Source organism: Clinocottus analis, unplaced genomic scaffold (assembly GCF_023055335.1).
Source record: "Clinocottus analis isolate CAN_PGR_092001 unplaced genomic scaffold, fCliAna1.0.p SCAF_64, whole genome shotgun sequence".
In the NCBI taxonomy this organism is placed as follows: domain Eukaryota; kingdom Metazoa; phylum Chordata; class Actinopteri; order Perciformes; family Cottidae; genus Clinocottus; species Clinocottus analis.
Window position 1 is genome coordinate 167,501 of NW_027176223.1, and position 22,916 is coordinate 190,416.

Below are 22,916 nucleotides of genomic sequence, written 5' to 3' on the forward strand. Positions count from 1 at the left end.
TTTTGACCTGAGACGAATAACTGAATTTCTTCCCACAAACACTACAACATAGAGGCTTCTCCGCGGCGTGGACCCTCATGTGTTTCTTCAGATTCCCTGTTTCACTGTATCTTTTTCCACAGAGCGAGCAGCCGAATGGTTTCTCTCCTGTGTGAATTCTCACGTGCACCACCAGCGCCCCTCTGTGGGCAAATGTCTTCGAACAGACTGGACAGCAGAAGGGTTTCTCCCCCGTGTGAATCCTCTTATGTCGTCGCAGGTTTTCATTCTGGCTGAATATTTTCCCACAAACTGAGCAGCTAAATGGTTTCTCTCCTGTGTGAACTCTGACGTGCCTCGTCAGATCGGTCTTCTCACTAAACCCTTTTCCACAGTTTGGTCAACTGAAGGGTTTCTCCCCCGTGTGAACTCTTGTGTGTCTTTTCAAATCTGCCTTTTCCGTGAAGTGCTTGCCACAGAAGACACAACTGAACGGCCTCTCCCCGGCGTGAAACCTTAAGTGTCTCTTCAAATCTGATTTGTGACTAAAACCTTTTGCACAAATAGAGCAACGAAATGGTTTCCCTCCTCCGTTTAGTATGCTGTTAACGGACTCCCTCACTTGATTAGAACCATCACAGCTCACAGAGCCCTCTTTATGTGTCAGAGGAACCAAAGTTAAATGAGGTGGACTCATCTCTTGTGAAAAGTCATCCCTGTTTCTATTGTCCTGACCAGAAGAATGTGGTTCTGGTCCTCCACAGCCCTCGAAGGCTTCTCTTTTCATCTGTTGATCTGTCTGTCTTTGATGAAGGTGTGAGGACTGAGCTTTCTCTTCCTCACATTGCTTCAGTGCTAGAAGCTGCTCTCCTTCCCCCCAGAGTTCCTCCTGTTCCTCTTTAACGTGTCGGGGCTCTGGATCCTCCTGGTCCAGACTGATCCTCCACTTGTGCTGCCGCTCAGACAATCCCTCTTCTTTAAACAACAGCTGTGGATCATCTAACATGAAGGACAAGAAAATTGTTCAGCATTTTATATTTAGTGTATATTTATATATATATATATATATATATATATATATATATATATATATATATATATATATATATATATATATATATATATATATATTTTATAGAGCAATTTGAACATTAATCGTGCATGCGCAAAGCCGTCTGATACACACTATGGGCATATCACTTTAAAGTCAGTAACATTTCTGCACTTGTTCAAGACAACACAGACTGGACTTTTCTCACGGAGAAAGAAAAACTGAACTGAAAAAATGAAAAGCACTTATTGCTTTTGAATAAAGTGAATCAATTGCTGGTCTTTAACATCTTCAAGGTAAGCAACAGACTGAACATGGACCAATTTAGGATAGGAATGTATAAGCATCTTTTTACTTCCACCTATACCTTTTCAGTCTCTTTTTTGTATATTGCTGTTATAATTCAGCAGCACTTGCTGGATTGTGTTTTAAGGCCCATAACTGTTCTGCATTTGGCGGTCAGGACCTTGTTAACACTGTTCTGCAGTGACACTGTGACAGAGCGCTGGACGTGTTGGACTGGCAGATGTCTGCAGCAGCATCATCATATTTATACACTATCGTGCTAAGTGTGCTACATTTATTGGAAACGTTACAGTGCTAAAATGAATAAAATGTTCCGCTCTTACTGTGTAAGTAGCTCAATGTGTCTTCTAAAGTTAGAAACGATTTGTCAATCAATTTTGTTTGTTGCATGTTTTTTGTCTGCCGTGAGATAAGAGGCTTTTATTTTGAAGGCAAATAACAGAGTTGAAATGGAAGTCGCGTATTGCGCCCTTTAACGGTATTAGCACTCTGCCGAAAAGGAAAAGTTCCTAAATAAAAACACATTTAAAAAACATCAGTCATGTGTTGGAGGGTTACGCCACAAGATAACTGTGTTGCAGCGATGTCCGGTAGTCTCAGTGAGAGCAACAGCTGGTGCATGTTGTAACGCCGTCACTTTGTAGTGCGCTCCCTTTCAATACAACCTGTGCCTTCCCCTCAGGACGGTGCGTCTGGAGGCTCATATGCGGCGTCATTCGTTGTGATTCTAAGGATTCTGGTTGCTGCATCAATGCTGTGCAACATATGTAGGTGTGTGTATATATATATATATATGTGTGTGTGTGTGTGTGTGTGTGTGTGTGTGTGTGTGTGTGTGTGTGTGTGTGTGTGTGTGTGTGTGTGTGTATATATATATATATATATATATATATATAAACCAAACGTGTAATTTGTTAAAAACCTTTTACAAACCTGATGTGTTCATTTCCTCATCACTCTTCACAGACCCTTCCAGCAGCTTCTGCAGTCTTTCCATCTCTCTCTCGTACTCGGCTAACGTTGTTTCAAACATCCCGAATATGTCTTCAACAGCTGCAGTGAGTCGCTGCTCCACCAGCACCCTCAGCCTCCTGGCTGGTTCTGGTCCTCCACGGTCCTCATCAGCTCCTGGACCCGTCTGCCTCTGAGGACGCCGTGAGGACTGAGCGGTCCCCTCCTCATCGTCACTCTTCACAAAGACGGCAGTGAATGGGAACTTGTTGGCATCCTCTTCCTCCAGTGTTTGAAGCTGCTCTCCTTCACAACCGCACCTGAACTCCTCCTGGTCCTCTTTAATGTGTAGAGGCTCTGGATCCTCCTGGTTCTCTTTAATGTCTGGGGGCTCTGGGTCCTCCTGGTCCTCTTTAATGTGTGGGGGCTCTGGGTCCTCCTGGTCCTCTTTAATGTGTGGAGGCTCTGGGTCCTCCTGGTTCTCTTTAATGTCTGGGGGCTCTGGGTCCTCCTGGTCCTCTTTAATGTGTGGGGGCTCTGGGTCCTCCTGGTCCTCTTTAATGTGTGGGGGCTCTGGGTCCTCCTGGTCCTCTTTAATGTGTGGGGGCTCTGGGTCCTCCTGGTTCTCTTTAATGTGTGGAGGCTCTGGGTCCTCCTGGTTCTCTTTAATGTGTGGGGGCTCTGGGTCCTCCTGGTCCTCTTTAATGTGTGGAGGCTCTGGGTCCTCCTGGTCCAGAATGGTCCTCCACACCTGATGCTCACAGGGAACCTGTTCACAGGGGATCAGCTGATGGACTTCTGGAGAGAGAAAGGGAGGAAAGTAATTATAATGCAGAATCAACTAATCAGATCATTAATCTCAACAAACAGTTGTGATAGTTCATATAATTAATGAACATCACAAAGAAGTTCACCACCTCTCTACCACCAGCACTCCATCTCAGCAACAAGCTCACGAGAATGAAACGTCTTCCTTCTTCATGGGATGGTGAAGGCTCCAGAAACACTGTGTATGTAGGAAAATCTCTTGCAACAAAACAATTTGTTTTTACAATTACAAGATTAATAAGATTGGTCATAGTATCAACCCCAATCGAAATTCCATATTGGCTGATCCTTGTTTGTTCAGGTTCACCAGCTATCGCTCTCTCAACCGATGTCAGATCTTGCTGAATACTGAAACATCCTCAGTGCCGCGGCTGACGCTCATGCAAACGTCTGCATGTTTGGTGTGAGGGGTTCGCTCTCTGAACACCGGGGGGCGACACTGCAGCAGCAGAGAGCGAGGCCCTGCCAGCTGTGCATGATCTGGCAGGGCTTCTGGGATTTCCACAAACTGCTGCACAAAGAGTGATGGAGGAGCAGGAGACACTCCTCTCTGAGAGGATGCTCACCATGTAGCATCAGTGCAGGCTGAGCGAGACTGAAGAACCAGCTCCATCAAGCATGTCCAGATACAACCACAGGAATGAAAACAAACACAGACAGAAATGACAGAAATATCGCAAAGTGACCTGAACAACACAATCTATGGAGATTCATGAACCAGGAGATATTGTGAAATCATGTTTCTACCGAGATAGAAATCTCTGGATAAATGTGGAAAAACAATAAATGTGAAATAAATGTGACCAGTAATAATACCTCTGAAAAAGAAATAAGCAACAATCATATCTTTGAAATAGATATGAGCAACAATAATTTCTCTGGAATAACTGTGAGCAACAATCATACCTCCTAATATCTCTAATAAATAAGAGCTGTGTGACCTGGTCCAAGTGCAGCGGCGGTCAGAAGTCTGTGACGTCCTGCAGAACAAAGATGGCGGCTCTCCGCTCCGGCCCTGTGAAACAGCTCCAGTATCTCCTCAGCGGCCGCGCTTTGTCTCTGAGTCACCAGAGCTCTCAGCGTTCGGACTGCAGCCATTTTATCAGGAAATAAACGCGTCTGTTCCTCTCGGGAGCCGCTCAGGACACACACAGAGGCATTGTGGGTAACTCACACCAGCGCTTCTCACCCCTTACAGTTAGCATGCTAAGCTAACTGTACCGCAGAAACTACACGTGAAAACAGGGCCGTTCATGCAGGTTCACCCAGACACTCGTGAGACGTTCAGGGAACCCACGGAGGAGAGTTACCAAAGGCAAACAGCGCACCGGAAAGATGTGTTCATCGTGCTCCTCGTGTTCCGGAAGATTTGTTTTCATCCTTCAAAACAAAAGTCTTCAGAAACATATGTCCATGAACTGATTACAGACCAGAGTAATAGAGGAAAAGTACTCTCAGTATTATAGTGGTTCCATGTTATACTGTCAATTATATGCACACACACACACACACACACACACACACACACACACACACACACACACACACACGCATACATATAGTATATATACATCTGTATACACATATATGTAGAAATACATTTTTATTGTTTTATTCCCAGTTATCACATGCATACTTTCCGATGCAGCTTCAGTTATCATATATGTAACCATATATATTCCCATATATATATATATATATATATATATATATATATATTAGTGCTGTCAAGCGATTAATATAATCACGATTAATCACATTTGTCATAGTTAACTCGCGATTAATCGCAATCAATCTCTTTTTTCTTCTGCTTCATTTTAATGCTCTTTGCTTTATGCAAATGTTTTATTTTATTGAAAAAAACAACTGCCAAACAGGGCGGTTCAAAATACAATTATAAAGTGCACATTTCAGGTAAACAAGGGTTTACAAAATAAAATTATAAATGCACATTTCAATTGAATGAATGAAAAGTACTTTAGTAATCTCCAAGGAGAAATTTTTTTGTCATACTAGAAGCATCCTACACTTACAGACATCCAATGCAATAAGCTAAGCTAAACACACAGATAAAATAAAATAAATAATAACAGGAACAGGGGTAACAGATATATACATAAGTAAGAAATAAGTATAAATATATATATATATATATATATATATATATATATATATATATATATATATATATATATATATATATATATATATATATATATATATACGTGCAAGCAAGTGAAATGAATACATACATATATACATATATACATACACACATACGTACACATATACATACACAAATACATATATATATATATATATATATATATATATATATATATATATATATATGTGTATATATACATATATATACACATACACACATACATACACATACCCGTGGCCCGTTGGATGCTATGTGTATTATATCACTAGATCCTCGTCCTCCACAGCGCTAACAGGCTACACGCAGTAGCATCATTAGCTTTGGCTGCAGTGAGTGTGTTCTTGGTTGTGGTGTCCATGTGTTTCTGTCTGAAGTCATCCAGTGTCTGGCTATGACGAGGGGGCGCAGAGTTAGCATCAGCTGTGTGCTCGTCCATCGAGTGGTATTTCTGACTGGATAGCTACGATGATGCTAGCTCAGCTCACGATGACAAACGGCTCATAGCACTTCAGTCTTGTCAAGGGAACCACGTCTCATCATTCATGTTGCCGTATCGCGCTCACCATTCATTCATTTCATTTTAACGTTAGCCTAGCTTACAAGCGCAAACGGCGTGCCTATTGTGTTGCTTCCGGTTGAGCTACATCCTGTTGAGCTACATCCGGTTGAGCTCCATCCTGTTGAGCTACATCCTGTTAAGCTCCATCCTGTTGAGCTACATCCTGTTAAGCTACATCCTGTTGAGCTCCATCCTGTTGAGCTACATCCTGTTGAGCTACATCCTGTTGAGCTACATCCTGTTAAGCTACATCCTGTTGAGCTACATCCTGTTGAGCTACATCCTGTTGAGCTACATCTGGTTGAGCTACATCCTGTTGAGCTACATCAGGTTGAGCTCCATCCGGTTGAGCTCCATCCTGTTGAGCTACATCCGGTTGAGCTCCATCCTGTTGAGCGACATCCTGTTGAGCTACATCCGGTTGAGCTCCATCCGGTTGAGCTCCATCCGGTTGAGCTCCATCCTGTTGAGCTACATCCGGTTGAGCTCCATCCTGTTGAGCTCCATCCTGTTGAGCTACATCCTGTTGAGCTACATCCTGTTGAGCTACATCCTGTTGAGCTCCATCCTGTTGAGCTCCATCCGGTTGAGCTCCATCCGGTTGAGCTACATCCTGTTGAGCTACATCCGGTTGAGCTACATCCTGTTGAGCTACATCTGGTTGAGCTACATCCTGTTGAGCTACATCCTGTTGAGCTACATCCGGTTGAGCTACATCCTGTTGAGCTACATCCTGTTGAGCTACATCCTGTTGAGCTACATCCGGTTGAGCTACATCCGGCGTTGAAAAATTTAAATTTTGACTGAGTCTTGTGTTCAGCCCGATCTCATGGGAAGTTGCGTGAATAACATTTTTATGCATCACTAGAATCCATCTTGGGGCTTTTTCTGTCATAAACCACAACGTTTCTGTGAAGCAGTTGAGGTGTATGTTTAGGCAACAAAACAATGCTAACGGCTGCAGTTAGCTTCATGAAAAACATCACGGTTGGCCTTCAATAACTACGTAAATAAAGAAAGATACTGTCCTGAATAAAGATGCCGTACAAATACAATATTTATTCAGAGTATACATGGAAACTCACATTCTCCTCCCCTCCACATTTTATCTGAGCAGGAGAGACCGCGTCATTGCTCCACTCGCAGTCACAGCAATTCAAATTCAAAATAGTTGGAAACAGAGTAAAACAAGTCTTTAGCTAAAACATACTACGCTACAGCTGCAGGCAAACCTTTTAACATCGTGAATAGAGAACTACTACAGAGCTACACTTATTACAAAACCTGGCAAATGAAGCGACGCCTGCCACAATGAGACATTTTCAATCCTCTGTGACATGAAAAGGTGCATCGTACACAGCACAGACACTGTACGACACCGTGGAGCCAAATATGTCGCAAAGTCACATCCTGATGTGTATTAAGAGTTGTTAGTCCTGTAATGAGCAACATGTCTGTGAACAGTCAGCGTTGTTGCACTTCCTCCCTCGTCTCAAAGTCAACGGACTATTTGAATGGTCCAAACGAGACGACTGCCGGCCCTCCTTTAGCGCTTTAGCACCGTTAGCTTCTTACTCCTGCTGATTGTGTTCACGCTTCAAAAATCATAAAAGTGGTGTTCATTTGTTGAGATCTCTTTCTGACTAAAACATGTAAGTATTACAAACGTTTGTTTATGTTTATTAATATAATTCTTTCGGGAGCAGTTGATAGATCAGTACAAAAATGAGCCGGCCCAGTCTCGTTCCCAAGGCGTCAAATGATGGCACTCGGCCTTCCAACTACCTCCAACCACGAAGCGAGGTCCTGACCAAGAGTCCACATGTGACGAGTCAGGAATGAGAATGTGTTGACACAACACAACTTTTTTTTACTACACTACTTTACCTTTTACGTTTCCAATAGCTGCCTTTTGCAAGATTAATAAACACGTTCAAAATCTTTCTTTTCTTCAACAAAAAAGTTTAGCAACAGAAAACCATTTCTTCTGCCTTTATTCAGCGACCCTTCGTGTGACTGCTCTCTTTTACATCCTTGGACTTTTCACTCATTAATAAAAAGTCCATTTACACTGAGTCCACTTTCACGGGTCTGATACACAAATATAAATCATATGCACATTTAGAGATTCTGAGCATGCATCGTCAAATACATTCGCTAACACTGCTACGCACGCAAAGCTACGCGAGCAAAGCTACGCGCGCAAAGCTACGCGTGCAAAGCTACGGCTTCCTGTAGCTGAAGTCTGAGCACTGATTGAAACTTTGGGAACTCATAACTCTCCTCGCACATTGCAACATATTTGGCCCCAACATATTCCCCTTCCCTCCTCAGCTGCTCTCCCAGTTGTTGGAATGTTCTGAACAAAGACATGAAACACAGTTTGGGTTAGCCTGAGCTAATGGGCTGCTAATGGGCTGCTAGCGAGACTTGCTAACGGGGAACTGCTTCACGAAAGGAAGAGTTCTTTGTCGCTAGCGTTAGAGGCTGTTGGTGCTGCTAGCATGCAGACCCGAGCGCGGCTGAGCGGCCGTGCTGCTGTTGTTGTTGTTGTTGTTGTTGTTGTTGTTGTTGTTGCCGCTCCGGCTGCAGTTGTCCTTACACTCGGTCCAGGCCCTGCTCTCCTGGTGACGGGCCTTGCCCTGCTCCTCTTTCAGGAAGAGGTCCACCAGGAGAATCTTCTCCTTGTGGATCTGGAGGCTGATGTCTTTCGGGATGTCTGGAATCAGCCAGTCCACAATGTCGCTCATGAGCATCACAACGTTCTGGCAGAGACGGATGCAAGAGAATCCTGTCACCATCATTTCCTCTAATTCATTATGTAAACATGAGCCATGTTAATGTTACGGGAAACAGGATTCACACAGAATCAGATTCCTCCACTCCATATACAGCTTGTGAGACAGTAAGTAGTGTAAAGAAATGTATTCATTTGTCATGTTAATGTTTTATTCATGTTTGCTTCTTAACACTGCCCATCATGCTTTCATTTCATATTCCAGCAAATAGAAATATGATTGTATAACAGCTACGTATGAATGCAGTGCTCTTGAGTTCCACTTTATATCTCTGTGTGGACAAGACACATCCACTTAATATCACAGTTAAATATGTTTTCTTTGTTGTAATGCTGTGACGCTGCCATCGGCCTCTGGAGCCACTATAAGTTGTTATTAATGCTTAAACATTTCATTTTAACGCTTTACTCAGAGGGGGTTTACCATCACAATGGAGGTCTCAATCCCCTTATTGATGGTTGCAGGAGAGAGGAGGTTTCTTAGAGGAGACTATTCACACACCAAATATAATGAAATATGCAATAAAGTATGCAGTTTGGGTGTAATTATTGCCTACTTTCCTGCATGCTTCATCTTACCTGGAAAACAATGACAAAAGCCAGTCGGACAGCCAGCACGGCCCAGAACTCCTTAGAGATCTCGTATGGGGTGTTCGACCACGGCGCTTCTCTGTAGTCCTTATACCTTCACAGACAAAAATACATCTTCTGGTTTCATCTTTGATTCTGAAAAAGGTTTTTAACTAATAATCTCATCCAGCAGTGTGATAAAGGGGCAACCTCCCAGAAGGATGATCACCTGGCAGTGGAAGACCACCATGAAGGGCTCGTCAGGCCGCTTTGATGACGTTGTAAATCAGAACAGATAAGTCCGTCAGATAGGGTGTTGCACTTTGAAGGGCTTTTCCAGCAGGATGTGGAATGTTAGTGTTTCGTGGGCACCAGTGTGAGGCACCAGTACGGAGCACCAGTATGGAGCACCAGTACGGAGCACCAGTACGGAGCACCAGTACGGAGCGCTTTCTCCTCTGTTAGTACAAACCATACTGGAGCCCTGCTCAGCCCACAACAATCCAACCCCAGCCTGACAAAATCTGCAATTTCTTAGCTGGAGACTAATAAGATAAGATAAGATCCCTTCAGATGTGCGAGGAAAAGCCCACACACACAATGAAAGGAGAGAAGTTCAATGAGCTGGAGTCCCACTTGGTCTCTAACTGGTTTCCCACCTGCACATCTCGACGGGGTAGCCGAGGTACAGCGGGTCCATGGGCTCTTTGCCTTGCTGGAAGTGGCTGACGTTGAAGTAGGACAGCGTGTTGTTGACAAATCCATGCATGGAGCCGTCGGGGCTGTACATGTACTGGTAGACCATCCGAGGGATGAAGTCTGAGGTGAAGGAGATGACAAACGCCTGGGTGGACAGGGAGGTGGTGGAGGACAGGGAGTCGGAGATGAGGGAGGAAATGGGAGTTAGAACGTGTGGCTAAAGACCGAAATGCGTGACACTTGAGAGCCCTGTATTACAAAGGAATTATGGCTTCTTTGACTTCCTGACGCTATTTGTTGCAGGAGCAGAGAGAGCTGTGTCTGTCTTTGGCCAGTGCTGAACAGCAGTTAAAAGTGGACTATTTTACTTTAGTGACGAAAGTTCACACATGTGCATGTGAATGTAAACACCAACGGGCTGGATGGAGCCAAACAATTAAGAATACCTGCATCATACACTACAGTCAATAGAAAGAATACCTGCATCATACACTACAGTCAATACAAAGAATACCTGCATCATACACTACAGTCAATACAAAGAATACCTGCATCATACACTACAGTCAATAGAAAGAATACCTGCATCATACACTACAGTCAATAGAAAGAATACCTGCATCATACACTACAGTCAAGAGAAAGAATACCTGCATCATACACTACAGTCAATAGAAAGAATACCTGCATCATACACTACAGTCAATAGAAAGAATACCTGCATGATACACTACAGTCAATAGAAAGAATACCTGCATGATACACTACAGTCAAGAGAAAGAATACCTGCATCATACACTACAGTCAATAGAAAGAATACCTGCATCGTACACTACAGTCAAGAGAAAGAATACCTGCATCATACACTACAGTCAATAGAAAGAATACCTGCATCATACACTACAGTCAAGAGAAAGAATACCTGCATCGTACACTACAGTCAAGAGAAAAAATACCTGCATCATACACTACAGTCAAGAGAAAGAATACCTGCATCGTACACTACAGTCAAGAGAAAGAATACCTGCATCATACACTACAGTCAAGAGAAAGAATACCTGCATCATACACTACAGTCAATACAAAGAATACCTGCATCGTACACTACAGTCAATACAAAGAATACCTGCATCATACACTACAGTCAATAGAAAGAATACCTGCATCATACACTACAGTCAAGAGAAAGAATACCTGCATCATACACTACAGTCAATAGAAAGAATACCTGCATCGTACACTACAGTCAAGAGAAAGAATACCTGCATGATACACTACAGTCAATAGAAAGAATACCTGCATCGTACACTACAGTCAAGAGAAAGAATACCTGCATCATACACTACAGTCAATAGAAAGAATACCTGCATCATACACTACAGTCAAGAGAAAGAATACCTGCATCGTACACTACAGTCAAGAGAAAGAATACCTGCATCATACACTACAGTCAAGAGAAAGAATACCTGCATCATACACTACAGTCAAGAGAAAGAATACCTGCATCATACACTACAGTCAAGAGAAAGAATACCTGCATCGTACACTACAGTCAATACAAAGAATACCTGCATCATACACTACAGTCAAGAGAAAGAATACCTGCATCATACACTACAGTCAATACAAAGAATACCTGCATCGTACACTACAGTCAATACAAAGAATACCTGCATCATACACTACAGTCAAGAGAAAGAATACCTGCATCGTACACTACAGTCAATACAAAGAATACCTGCATCATACACTACAGTCAAGAGAAAGAATACCTGCATCGTACACTACAGTCAATACAAAGAATACCTGCATCATACACTACAGTCAAGAGAAAGAATAGCTGCATCATACACTACAGTCAATACAAAGAATACCTGCATCGTACACTACAGTCAATACAAAGAATACCTGCACGTTTTACTTACATTAATGATGACGGCCACATTTGCAACCCCTCTTAGTAAGTTGTACCATATCCCTGCAGACACAACAACATGTATCAACAGCTGCACTTCACAGAAACCACTTCTTTCTCTTCAGTGAAGGAAAGCGTGTGGTGTGTTTGTTGTAATGAATCTTTTTACAGGAGCATTTCAGCAGGAGCTCGCCTCTACTGTCGGGTACTTTCATACGTGTTATGTCTTTGTGTAAGCGCTGCAGTGTGTCGAGGTTAACCCACCGATGTCTTTGGCTCTCGCTGCCACGGGCCTTCGCAGCTCCGTCACAAACTTCTTGGCGTCCAGTCGTATCTCAATGATGTTGTTGAGCAGAGCGAAGAGCGGCGCCAGAGGGAAGGAGGCCACGAACAGTGTGACGAAGCCGAACTGGATGACTGGACATGGAGGAAGAGAGAAGATACAATCCTTTTAAAGCATTATGGGGTTTTATGGGCGCTAATATTGTTCTTTTTCACCACTTTTGTGGAGTTCTTTGTCACGTCTGCACATTTCAGTGCTATAAACAACACTGATTGTTTTTTCTGGTGCTTAATAACTGTGATTGAGATATGACGGCTGCTGATGGTTTGAAGGTACATACAGTCGGTGTGTGGGTGGTACAGGGGCTATCGATCAAGTCTTTGTGCGAGTTTGAGTCCTGAGTCTGAACACAGTTTAGTGTCAGGACCCTTTATCGCTGAGCGGTGAAAAGACAGAGACGCCGATGCCCTCTCGGTGTCTGTGATGACCTCTGACCTCTGACCCTGTGACCCTGACCTGAGCGCTTGGTGCGTGTTGGCCGCTGGCGCTCCGTACGTGTGGATGTAATGTGAACCTGCTGCCTGTTGTCTACACGCTCTGAGTCATGGTTTCTGACCAGTTCAACATCAGCCAGGTGTTTGTCTATGTGAACGCTCTGCTTCTGTTTCTGCCGGCTGCCGAGGGCTCAGAGGGTGGTACTGACTCATTTCCATGTATTCAGGCGTCAACCCGGCAAACGGCTCCAGGAAGTGGTCCGTTTCATATCGCTGCAGCTTCTTCTGCCGCTCCTCCTCTTGAAAGGCGCCTCGCTTTGACCGGATGTAGCGAATCAGCTTCTTCAGCTTGCTGAGGAACGCACAAACACACATGAAGTGTGAACACAAACACCTGCACGTGTCTCTCTTTCTCTTTCACGCTACGCATCCGTGCATAAAGGTTTCTGACGGCCAGTTCAAAGCGACGCGTACTTACGGGACGCCAATCTCAAAAAGGTTGTTCTGAATGAGCTGCTTCCCCAACATGGTGATGCTCAGCTGGATGCACAGCTCCATCAGACAGCCTCCATGAGCACACTGGGAACAACACAGCGAAACGTCGCTATCAAGTGTGGTCAAGCTCAGCTATATATATATATATATATATATATATATATATATATATATATATATATATATATATATATATATATATATATACGTACACTGCAGTGTGGAACAACATGATGCTCTGAAGTCACAAACCAGACAGCGAACTGTATGAGTCCTTTCAATATTGACAAAGGCAGCACGGACCAGATCTACTGCTTTTGTTCATACCTTTCACAATAAAAGCCCTTGACTTATACACTGCATAACTGCTTCCTAGAGTGAACTGTTGCTTAGACTAAACAGTTTAGCCCAGATAGACTGGCAGACGGCGCTCTGGGTCAGTAGGGAACCTGCTGGTTGGTCCTCTGCACCAATCGTGTTGTTTGTTCTCGGTGTGTAAAGGCCTCAGGTCAGAACATACTGCTCCCAATACCTTGATGGTGGTGTGTAAAAGGGAGAACTGACCTCTTCCATCCGGTAGGATTCAAACACATACAGGTAGCTGCCGGGTCGGCCCACCAGTCTGGAAGGGAAATGAATGAACCGGTTGAAAAGGGTTCTTTGTTAATTAGGGTTTTCTTAATTTATAGTTTTTAGAACATATTAGCATCAACACCACACATTGAAATACAACGAGGAGACCAACCTTCCCCTGAAGAAAGCAATGTAGATGATGGGGGTGAAGGCGTTGACAAACTTGAGAATGAAGGTCTTGAAGATCAGTCGTTCCTCAAAACTCTTGTCTGTTTTAGGAACCTCTGAGAACAAAGAGAACATTTGGGAAAATTGCAGTGAAAAACAGGCAATAACAGTGACTATTTGACATGTATGAAGGTTAATGTGTTGCAAAATGCAAGAGCTTGTGGTGAGAGGATGATGTTGGAACTTATGGAATACAATGTGAGAGCGTGAAGAAAAGTAGTCCCATTGTCCACTAACGCAACGTATCCTGATACAACGGTTCTCTTAATGGAGACCACACACACACTTTATTAACAGGGAGAGCAGACTCTTCCTGCTGAGGAGAGGGAGGTCTTCTGGAGTGCAGGGAGCTGCTGAAGACTCTTTGACTCTGTGGTGGCATCAGGGTCAGGGGATGATGGGGAGTATGGTGGTGTTAGGGTTCTCTGGTGAGGAAGGAGGTAAAGCAGTGCGCTGTGTCCTCTGGATGCTGTGGAGGTGGTGGGAGAACCGTTCTCTCCTGATGGACAACACCTCCCACCCCATGCAGGACACTGGCAGCGCTGCACAGCGCCTTCATCCCCCGTGTGAAGTCCTTCCTTACTGCTGCTGTCAGGCTGCACAACCAGCTGAGCTCACAGTAGACCACGAAAACACGTATTCTCCTCGACGTGTGAGCTAGTAACCTAGCCTCACCTAACACTGTGAGCCACCGTGCCACGGCTCCGTACACCTCATCCAGGATGAGGATGACCACCAGGTTGATGATGGCCGCGGTGGTTTTAACCGTCAGCTGGGCGTGGCTCCGCGTGACCGGGTTGGAGCTCATATAAAGGGCGGCTTTGGTGGAGATCCGGTAGAGGATCACGCCAAACACGATGGCAAACGTAACGCCGATCTGACAATGGAAAGGATTTTAGGGTTAACAAGAGGGGAGTGGGGAGAGGTCATCATTCCACCTTGTTTCATGCAGCTTCTTACCATCAACAGCATCATGACAATGTTAGTCATGTAGGCCGGGAGGCGGTCTTGACAGGTGAGCTTTTCATTCTAAAATAGAGAAATACAAATCAAAAACAAAGTCAACACATGCTCACTGGAACAATGCAGAGGTGAGAAACAACTGCAGGGCTGTAGAAAAGTGTTCTTAAAATAGGAATGGTCTTGTGACAAGTACAACTCGAAGAGCCTGCCATGTAATTACCTCATGCTTTTCTTTCTGATCTTTGCTCAGAGACTTCTGCATGACCCTGAACTCATACTCGGCTCTGGGGTGGTCCTGTGACGGGGCGCCAGACACACAAGAGACAGACATAGACAGTGAAACATCAGTGATGGAACTTCATGGTCGTGGAAGGAGACACGAGTCATTGATCAGCTGCTATTGGTCGCTGTATGTGATTCGGAGACATCGGCACAATCCGAAAAGACGAAGACAACAAATACAGCTGCCAACACGCCGCGAAGATGAGCAGGACGCTGACCGGTGGTCCGTCAGGGCCTCGCAGAGTCCATACTCACCACCACACTCACCATCATACTCACTATCTTACTCACCATCATACTCACTATCTTACTCACCATCATACTCACCATCATACTCACTATCATACTCACCATCATACTCACTATCTTACTCACCATCATACTCACCATCATACTCACCATCATACTCACTATCTTACTCACCATCATACTCACCATCACACTCACCATCATACTCACCATTATACTCACCATCACACTCACAATCATACTCACCATCATACTCACTATCATACTCACCATCATACTTACCATCATACTCACTATTATACTCACCATCATACTCACCATCACACTCACCATCATACTCACCATCACACTCACCATCATACCCACCATCACACTCACCATCATACTCACCATCACACTCACCATCATACTCACCATCACACTCACCATCATACCCACCATCACACTCACCATCATACTCACCATCACACTCACCACCACACTCACCATCATACTCACCATCACACTCACCATCATACTCACAATCACACTCACCATCATACTCACCATCATACTCACCACCACACTCACAATCACACTCACCATCATACTCACCATCACACTCACCACCACACTCACTATCTTACTCACTATCTTACTCACCATCATACTCACCATCACACTCACCATCATACTCACCATTATACTCACCATCACACTCACAATCATACTCACCATCATACTCACTATCATACTCACCATCATACTTACCATCATACTCACTATTATACTCACCATCATACTCACCATCACACTCACCATCATACTCACCATCACACTCACCATCATACTCACCATCACACTCACCACCACACTCACCATCATACTCACCATCATACTCACTATCATACTCACCATCATACTTACCATCATACTCACTATTATACTCACCATCATACTCACCATCACACTCACCATCATACTCACCATCACACTCACCATCATACCCACCATCACACTCACCATCATACTCACCATCACACTCACCACCACACTCACCATCATACTCACCATCATACTCACCATCACACTCACCATCATACTCACAATCACACTCACCATCATACTCACCATCATACTCACCACCACACTCACAATCACACTCACCATCATACTCACCATCACACTCACCACCACACTCACTATCTTACTCACTATCTTACTCACCATCATACTCACCATCACACTCACCATCACACTCACAATCACACTCACCATCACACTCACAATCACACTCACCATCATACTCACCATCATACTCACCATCACACTCACTATCATACTCACCATCACACTCACCATCACACTCACCATCATACTCACCATCACACTCACCATCATACTCATCATCATACTCACCATCATACTCATCATCATACTCACCATCATACTCACCACCACACTCACCATCATACTCACCATCACACTCACCATCACACTCACCATCACACTCACTATCATACTCACCACCACACTCACCATCACACTCACCATCGTACTCACCATCACACTCACCATCATACTCACCATCACACTCACCATCACACTCACCATCACACTCACCATCATACTCACCATCATACTCACCATCACACTCACCATCATACTCACCATCACACTCACTATCATACTCACCATCATACTCACCATCATACTTACCATCATACTCACCATCACACTCACCATCACACTCACCATCACACTCACTATCATACTCACCACCACACTCACCATCACACTCACCATCATACTCACCATCACACTCACCATCATACTCACCATCACACTCACCATCACACTCACCATCATACTCACCATCATACTCACCATCACACTCACCATCATACTCACCATCACACTCACTATCACACTCACCATCATACTCACCATCATACTCATCATCACACTCACCATCATACTCACCATCATACTCACCATCACACTCACCATCATACTCACCATCACACTCACTATCACACTCACCATCACACTCACCATCATACTCACCATCATACTCACCATCATACTTACCATCATACTCACCATCACACTCACCATCACACTCACTATCATACTCACCATCATACTCATCATCACACTCACCATCATACTCACCATCATACTCACCATCACACTCACCATCATACTCACCATCACACTCACCATCATACTCACCATCATACTCACCATCATACTCACCATCATACTCACCATCATACTCATCATCATACTCACCATCATACTCACCATCACACTCACAATCATACTCACCATCATACTCATCATCACACTCACCATCATACTCACCATCATACTCACCATCACACTCACCATCACACTCACCATCACACTCACTATCATACTCACCATCATACTCACCATCACACTCACCATCATACTCACCATCATACTCACCATCACACTCACCATCATACTCACCATCACACTCACTATCATACTCACCATCATACTCACCATCATACTCACCATCATACTCACCATCATACTTACCATCATACTCACCATCACACTCACCATCACACTCACCATCATACTCACCATCACACTCACCATCATACTCATCATCATACTCACCATCATACTCACCACCACACTCACCATCATACTCACCATCACACTCACCATCACACTCACCATCACACTCACTATCATACTCACCACCACACTCACCATCGTACTCACCATCACACTCACCATCACACTCACCATCATACTCACCATCACACTCACCATCACACTCACCATCATACTCACCATCATACTCACCATCATACTCACCATCACACTCACCATCACACTCACCATCATACTCACCATCACACTCACTATCATACTCACCATCATACTCACCATCATACTTACCATCATACTCACCATCACACTCACCATCACACTCACTATCTTACTCACCATCATACTCACCATCACACTCACCATCACACTCACAATCACACTCACCATCACACTCACCATCATACTCACCATCACACTCACCATCATACTCACCATCACACTCACCATCATACTCATCATCATACTCACCATCATACTCACCACCACACTCACCATCATACTCACCATCACACTCACCATCACACTCACCATCACACTCACTATCATACTCACCACCACACTCACCATCACACTCACCATCATACTCACCATCACACTCACCATCATACTCACCATCACACTCACCATCACACTCACCATCATACTCACCATCATACTCACCATCACACTCACCATCATACTCACCATCACACTCACTATCACACTCACCATCATACTCACCATCATACTCATCATCACACTCACCATCATACTCACCATCATACTCACCATCACACTCACCATCATACTCACCATCACACTCACTATCACACTCACCATCATACTCACCATCATACTCACCATCATACTCACCATCATACTTACCATCATACTCACCATCACACTCACCATCACACTCACTATCATACTCACCATCATACTCATCATCACACTCACCATCATACTCACCATCATACTCACCATCACACTCACCATCATACTCCCCATCACACTCACCATCATACTCACCATCACACTCACCATCATACTCACCATCATACTCACCATCACACTCACCATCATACTCACCATCACACTCACTATCATACTCACCATCACACTCACTATCATACTCACCATCATACTCACCATCACACTCACCATCACACTCACTATCATACTCACCATCATACTCATCATCACACTCACCATCATACTCACCATCACACTCACCATCATACTCACCATCACACTCCCCATCACACTCACCATCATACTCACCATCACACTCACTATCATACTCACCATCATACTCACCATCATACTCACCATCACACTCACCATTATACTCATCATCATACTCACCATCACACTCACCATTATACTCATCATCATACTCACCATCACACTCACCATCATACTCACAATCACACTCACCATCATACTCACCATCACACTCACCATTATACTCATCATCATACTCACCACCACACTCATTACTATACTCATTACTATACTCACCATCATACTCATCATCATACTCACCACCACACTCATTACTATACTCATTACTATACTCACCATCATACTCACCAACGAACACTGGTTTTCAAACACAACATCGATATTAAACATTGTTTAAGAAAGTGAAATGAGAACTCACAGCCAGAAGAAAAGTGAGCAGGAGAAGAAGAAAACAAAGCTTGAGGTGAAAGGTCAGGAAAGTGATGGCATGTTAAAGGTTGACAGCAGCAGTTTGTGGAACCTGGGAGTGGGACCTATATGTCATGAAGCTACTGGGTATTATCACTTATGACTGGTGAATTCATGGAATTATCAGAAATATTTGACAATTTGCACAATTTTGCTGACATTAATAAGATTAATATCATTCATTAGTCTGACTTTGGGATTCCACCAGGCTGTAGTTTGTGTGTTTGAACAGAAATATATGTTTAAGTGATCCTAGAGCCGTATTGTGTCCATCTCCTGTGAAGATAAACTGCTTCCATCCCAGGATCCATTCAGAGAAGCAAGGGGGAGAAAAGCATGAAGTCACCGGTTCTGAGGGAGGATCTCTCCACCAGAGCTCTGCTTTAAGACACGTCAATGTCCAGGTCAGCTCAGTGTGGGATTACATAGCATGTCTGTTCATGTGTGCAGTGTTCTGAAGGCACAGATGTGCACATCAGAGCAGTGCATGTTTCTGTGAGCGGTGTTAGTGTCGGGTCAGCATGAGGCCTCCTGGAGTCAGGACATGTTGTGATGGCCTCATTCTAATGCGGATGGAGGAAACCTCAGTTACGCCAGTAGCATTCATAGTGACACACAGAAGTCTGTGTGACGCATTATGACCTGAAGCAGAAAGACTTAAAGATTGAAAAAGAGAACTTTAACCAAGTAAAATGGATTTATCCAAACCTTCAGAGCTTCCTGTGAAAAATAAACCCAGACAGAGAGAGAGAGAGAGAGAGAGAGAGAGAGAGAGAGAGAGAGAGAGAGAGAGAGAGAGAGAGAGAGGGAGAGAAAGAGAGAGAGGAAGAGAGAGAGAGGGAGAGAGAGAGAGAGAGAGAGAGACAGAGAGAGAGAGAGAGAGAGAGAGAGACAGAGAGACAGAGAGAGAGAGAGACAGAGAGAGACAGAGAGAGACAGAGAGAGAGAGAGAGAGAGAGAGAGAGAGAGACACAGAGAGAGAGAGACAGAGAGAGACAGAGAGAGACAGAGAGAGAGACAGAGAGAGGCTCTTAGTAAAAACATCAGCATCAGTTTATTCCTTTAATTTCACTACATGTGAGGATTCAATGTCTTCTCTCCTGGACGACTTCACTCCTGGCTGGTTTCCCATGAGTTGTAACTGGAGAGTGAGGTCTGGTGGTGAGGTTGCAGGTTGCCGGTTGCAGGATGCCGGTTGCAGGTTGCCGGTTGCAGGATGCAGCGAACTGACACTTCCTGTGATCCAGAGCATTGTAACACCTTCAGTTGTCTGCTCAGCACTCACCTCCTCGTCTTCAAACCCCGTCAGGTCCCACTCATAGTTCAGTCTCATCTGCCTCCTCTTCCAGTGCTCCATGAACATGGCAGCTGAGGAGCAGACAGCAGAGAAGATGTGTTTAGCTAATGTATTAACTAATGTGAAGCTCAACAGACATTTTACCTGAAGGAGGCCAGAGCCCGCTCAAATGTGATTGGTCGATACTACAACTATGACTACAATCGGAAACCCGGACGCTTCTGATGCCAGAGTCTCGTCCTGCACGTCCACATTAATATATATGTACTATAGTGAAGCCGGAGGTTTTGATAGTTAAATACTGGGTCATAAGGTACACTTATGACCAACTTGAACACAGAATAATGCAAAATGTTTCTCCTAACAGGATCCAAGGGTTGAAATGTAGAAGAAGAGTTAAAGGTTTTAGATGAAATATTATGAACGTAAACTCATGTTTGGTTGCTTTTCCTCACACGCGACTTGTTCGAGGACCCCTGGAAAGTTGAAAATCACACGATAATGTCTGTTTTTACAGCTTCTGTCTTTGATTTTATAGGAAAAGCGGTTTTCAAACCCAGCGGTGGGTTTTGCGGTCCTCGTCCTCGTGTGTGTGTGTGTGTGTGTGTGTGTGTGTTCCCTCACCCCACAGAGCCATGAAGATGGAGAAGAACACGGTGGCCGGGTTGTCAAACAGGTGGCTGGCCCGCGCGGTGGCGCAGGCCGTGTTCAGCCTCCAGTAGCTGCACACGCGGTCGCACAGAGGACACATGGTGATGTTGTTCCTCGGGTGGCAGATCTCCATGCTGCAAAACAACACACACACAGTCAGGCCAGGTGTGCACGGACACACACTCACACACTCAACATACACGTTCATATTTCATGAACTACTACGATTTTGAAGGCATCGCTCTAATATTCATAATGTAACTTTTACTAAGTGGGTGGACTTTAAGCAGGAGGAAGAAGCCAGCATCATGCCTCCACAGTCTGGCTTCTGCTTCTAATTATTACAATTATAATTATAATAATAATTATAATCTCAAAACTGCGAAAATGGATCGGAAATATACAGCAATCACATGACTTTACATTTAGTCTAAAACCAAAATGTTTGTGATGTAAAGAACTTCATTTGTAGTGAAAAACAAACAATTGCACATTCATGTATAAATATATGATGAATAAAATCGTGTGTGATACTGTTATACTTACATAATCAATACAGCATCTTTAGATTCCTAAAAAAGGAATCAATGATCACTCACAACCTATGACCTCACGACCTATTACCTCATGACCTATGACCTCATGACCTATTACCTCATGACCTATTACCTCATGACCTATGACCTCATGATCTATTACATCATGACCTATTACCTCATGACCTATTACCTCACGACCTATGACCTCACGACCTATGACCTCACAACCAATGACCTCACGACCTATGACCTCACGACCTATTACCTCATGACCTATTACCTCGTGACCTATGACCTCGTGACCTACGACCTCACGACCTACGACCTCACGACCTATGACCTCACAACCTCACGACCGATTACCTCACGACCTATGACCTCACGACCTATGACCTCACAACCTATTACCTCACGACCTATGACCTCACGACCTATGACCTCACGACCTATGACCTCACAACCTATGACCTCACGACCTATTACCTCATGACCGATTACCTCACGACCTATGACCTCACGACCGATTACCTCACGACCTATTACCTCACGACCTATGACCTCACGACCTCACGACCGATTACCTCACGACCTATGACCTCACGACCTACGACCTCACAACCTATGACCTCACGACCTATGACCTCACAACCTATGACCTCACGACCTATTACCTCATGACCGATTACCTCACGACCTATGACCTCACGACCGATT

At 44.2% G+C, this 22,916-nt stretch overlaps 2 protein-coding genes across 2 annotated transcripts in view; both read right to left on the minus strand.

Moving 5' to 3' along the window:
* Nucleotides 1-4,363, minus strand: part of LOC137804788 (zinc finger and BTB domain-containing protein 47-like) — a 5,532-nt gene extending 1,169 nt beyond the window's left edge. The window contains exons 1-3 of the mRNA XM_068604172.1: nucleotides 4,057-4,363; nucleotides 2,270-3,085; nucleotides 1-978 (exon numbers count right to left, since the gene is read on the minus strand). The exon at nucleotides 1-978 is cut by the window's left edge and continues 1,169 nt beyond it. Coding sequence (XP_068460273.1) covers nucleotides 380-978; nucleotides 2,270-3,085; nucleotides 4,057-4,213 — 1,572 coding nt within the window. The 5' untranslated portion in view covers nucleotides 4,214-4,363 and the 3' untranslated portion in view covers nucleotides 1-379. The remainder of the gene's footprint in view (nucleotides 979-2,269; nucleotides 3,086-4,056) is intronic.
* A 2,524-nt stretch (nucleotides 4,364-6,887) lies between these two features.
* The window catches only part of LOC137804787 (anoctamin-1-like), a 41,366-nt gene continuing 25,337 nt past the window's right edge, over nucleotides 6,888-22,916 (minus strand). Inside the window, exons 11-24 of the mRNA XM_068604171.1 lie at nucleotides 21,637-21,797; nucleotides 21,001-21,083; nucleotides 15,079-15,153; nucleotides 14,856-14,924; nucleotides 14,571-14,772; nucleotides 13,840-13,951; nucleotides 13,659-13,716; nucleotides 13,078-13,178; nucleotides 12,809-12,951; nucleotides 12,087-12,239; nucleotides 11,833-11,885; nucleotides 9,868-10,052; nucleotides 9,218-9,323; nucleotides 6,888-8,606 (exon numbers count right to left, since the gene is read on the minus strand). Coding sequence (XP_068460272.1) covers nucleotides 8,322-8,606; nucleotides 9,218-9,323; nucleotides 9,868-10,052; nucleotides 11,833-11,885; nucleotides 12,087-12,239; nucleotides 12,809-12,951; nucleotides 13,078-13,178; nucleotides 13,659-13,716; nucleotides 13,840-13,951; nucleotides 14,571-14,772; nucleotides 14,856-14,924; nucleotides 15,079-15,153; nucleotides 21,001-21,083; nucleotides 21,637-21,797 — 1,786 coding nt within the window. The 3' untranslated portion in view covers nucleotides 6,888-8,321. The remainder of the gene's footprint in view (nucleotides 8,607-9,217; nucleotides 9,324-9,867; nucleotides 10,053-11,832; nucleotides 11,886-12,086; nucleotides 12,240-12,808; nucleotides 12,952-13,077; nucleotides 13,179-13,658; nucleotides 13,717-13,839; nucleotides 13,952-14,570; nucleotides 14,773-14,855; nucleotides 14,925-15,078; nucleotides 15,154-21,000; nucleotides 21,084-21,636; nucleotides 21,798-22,916) is intronic.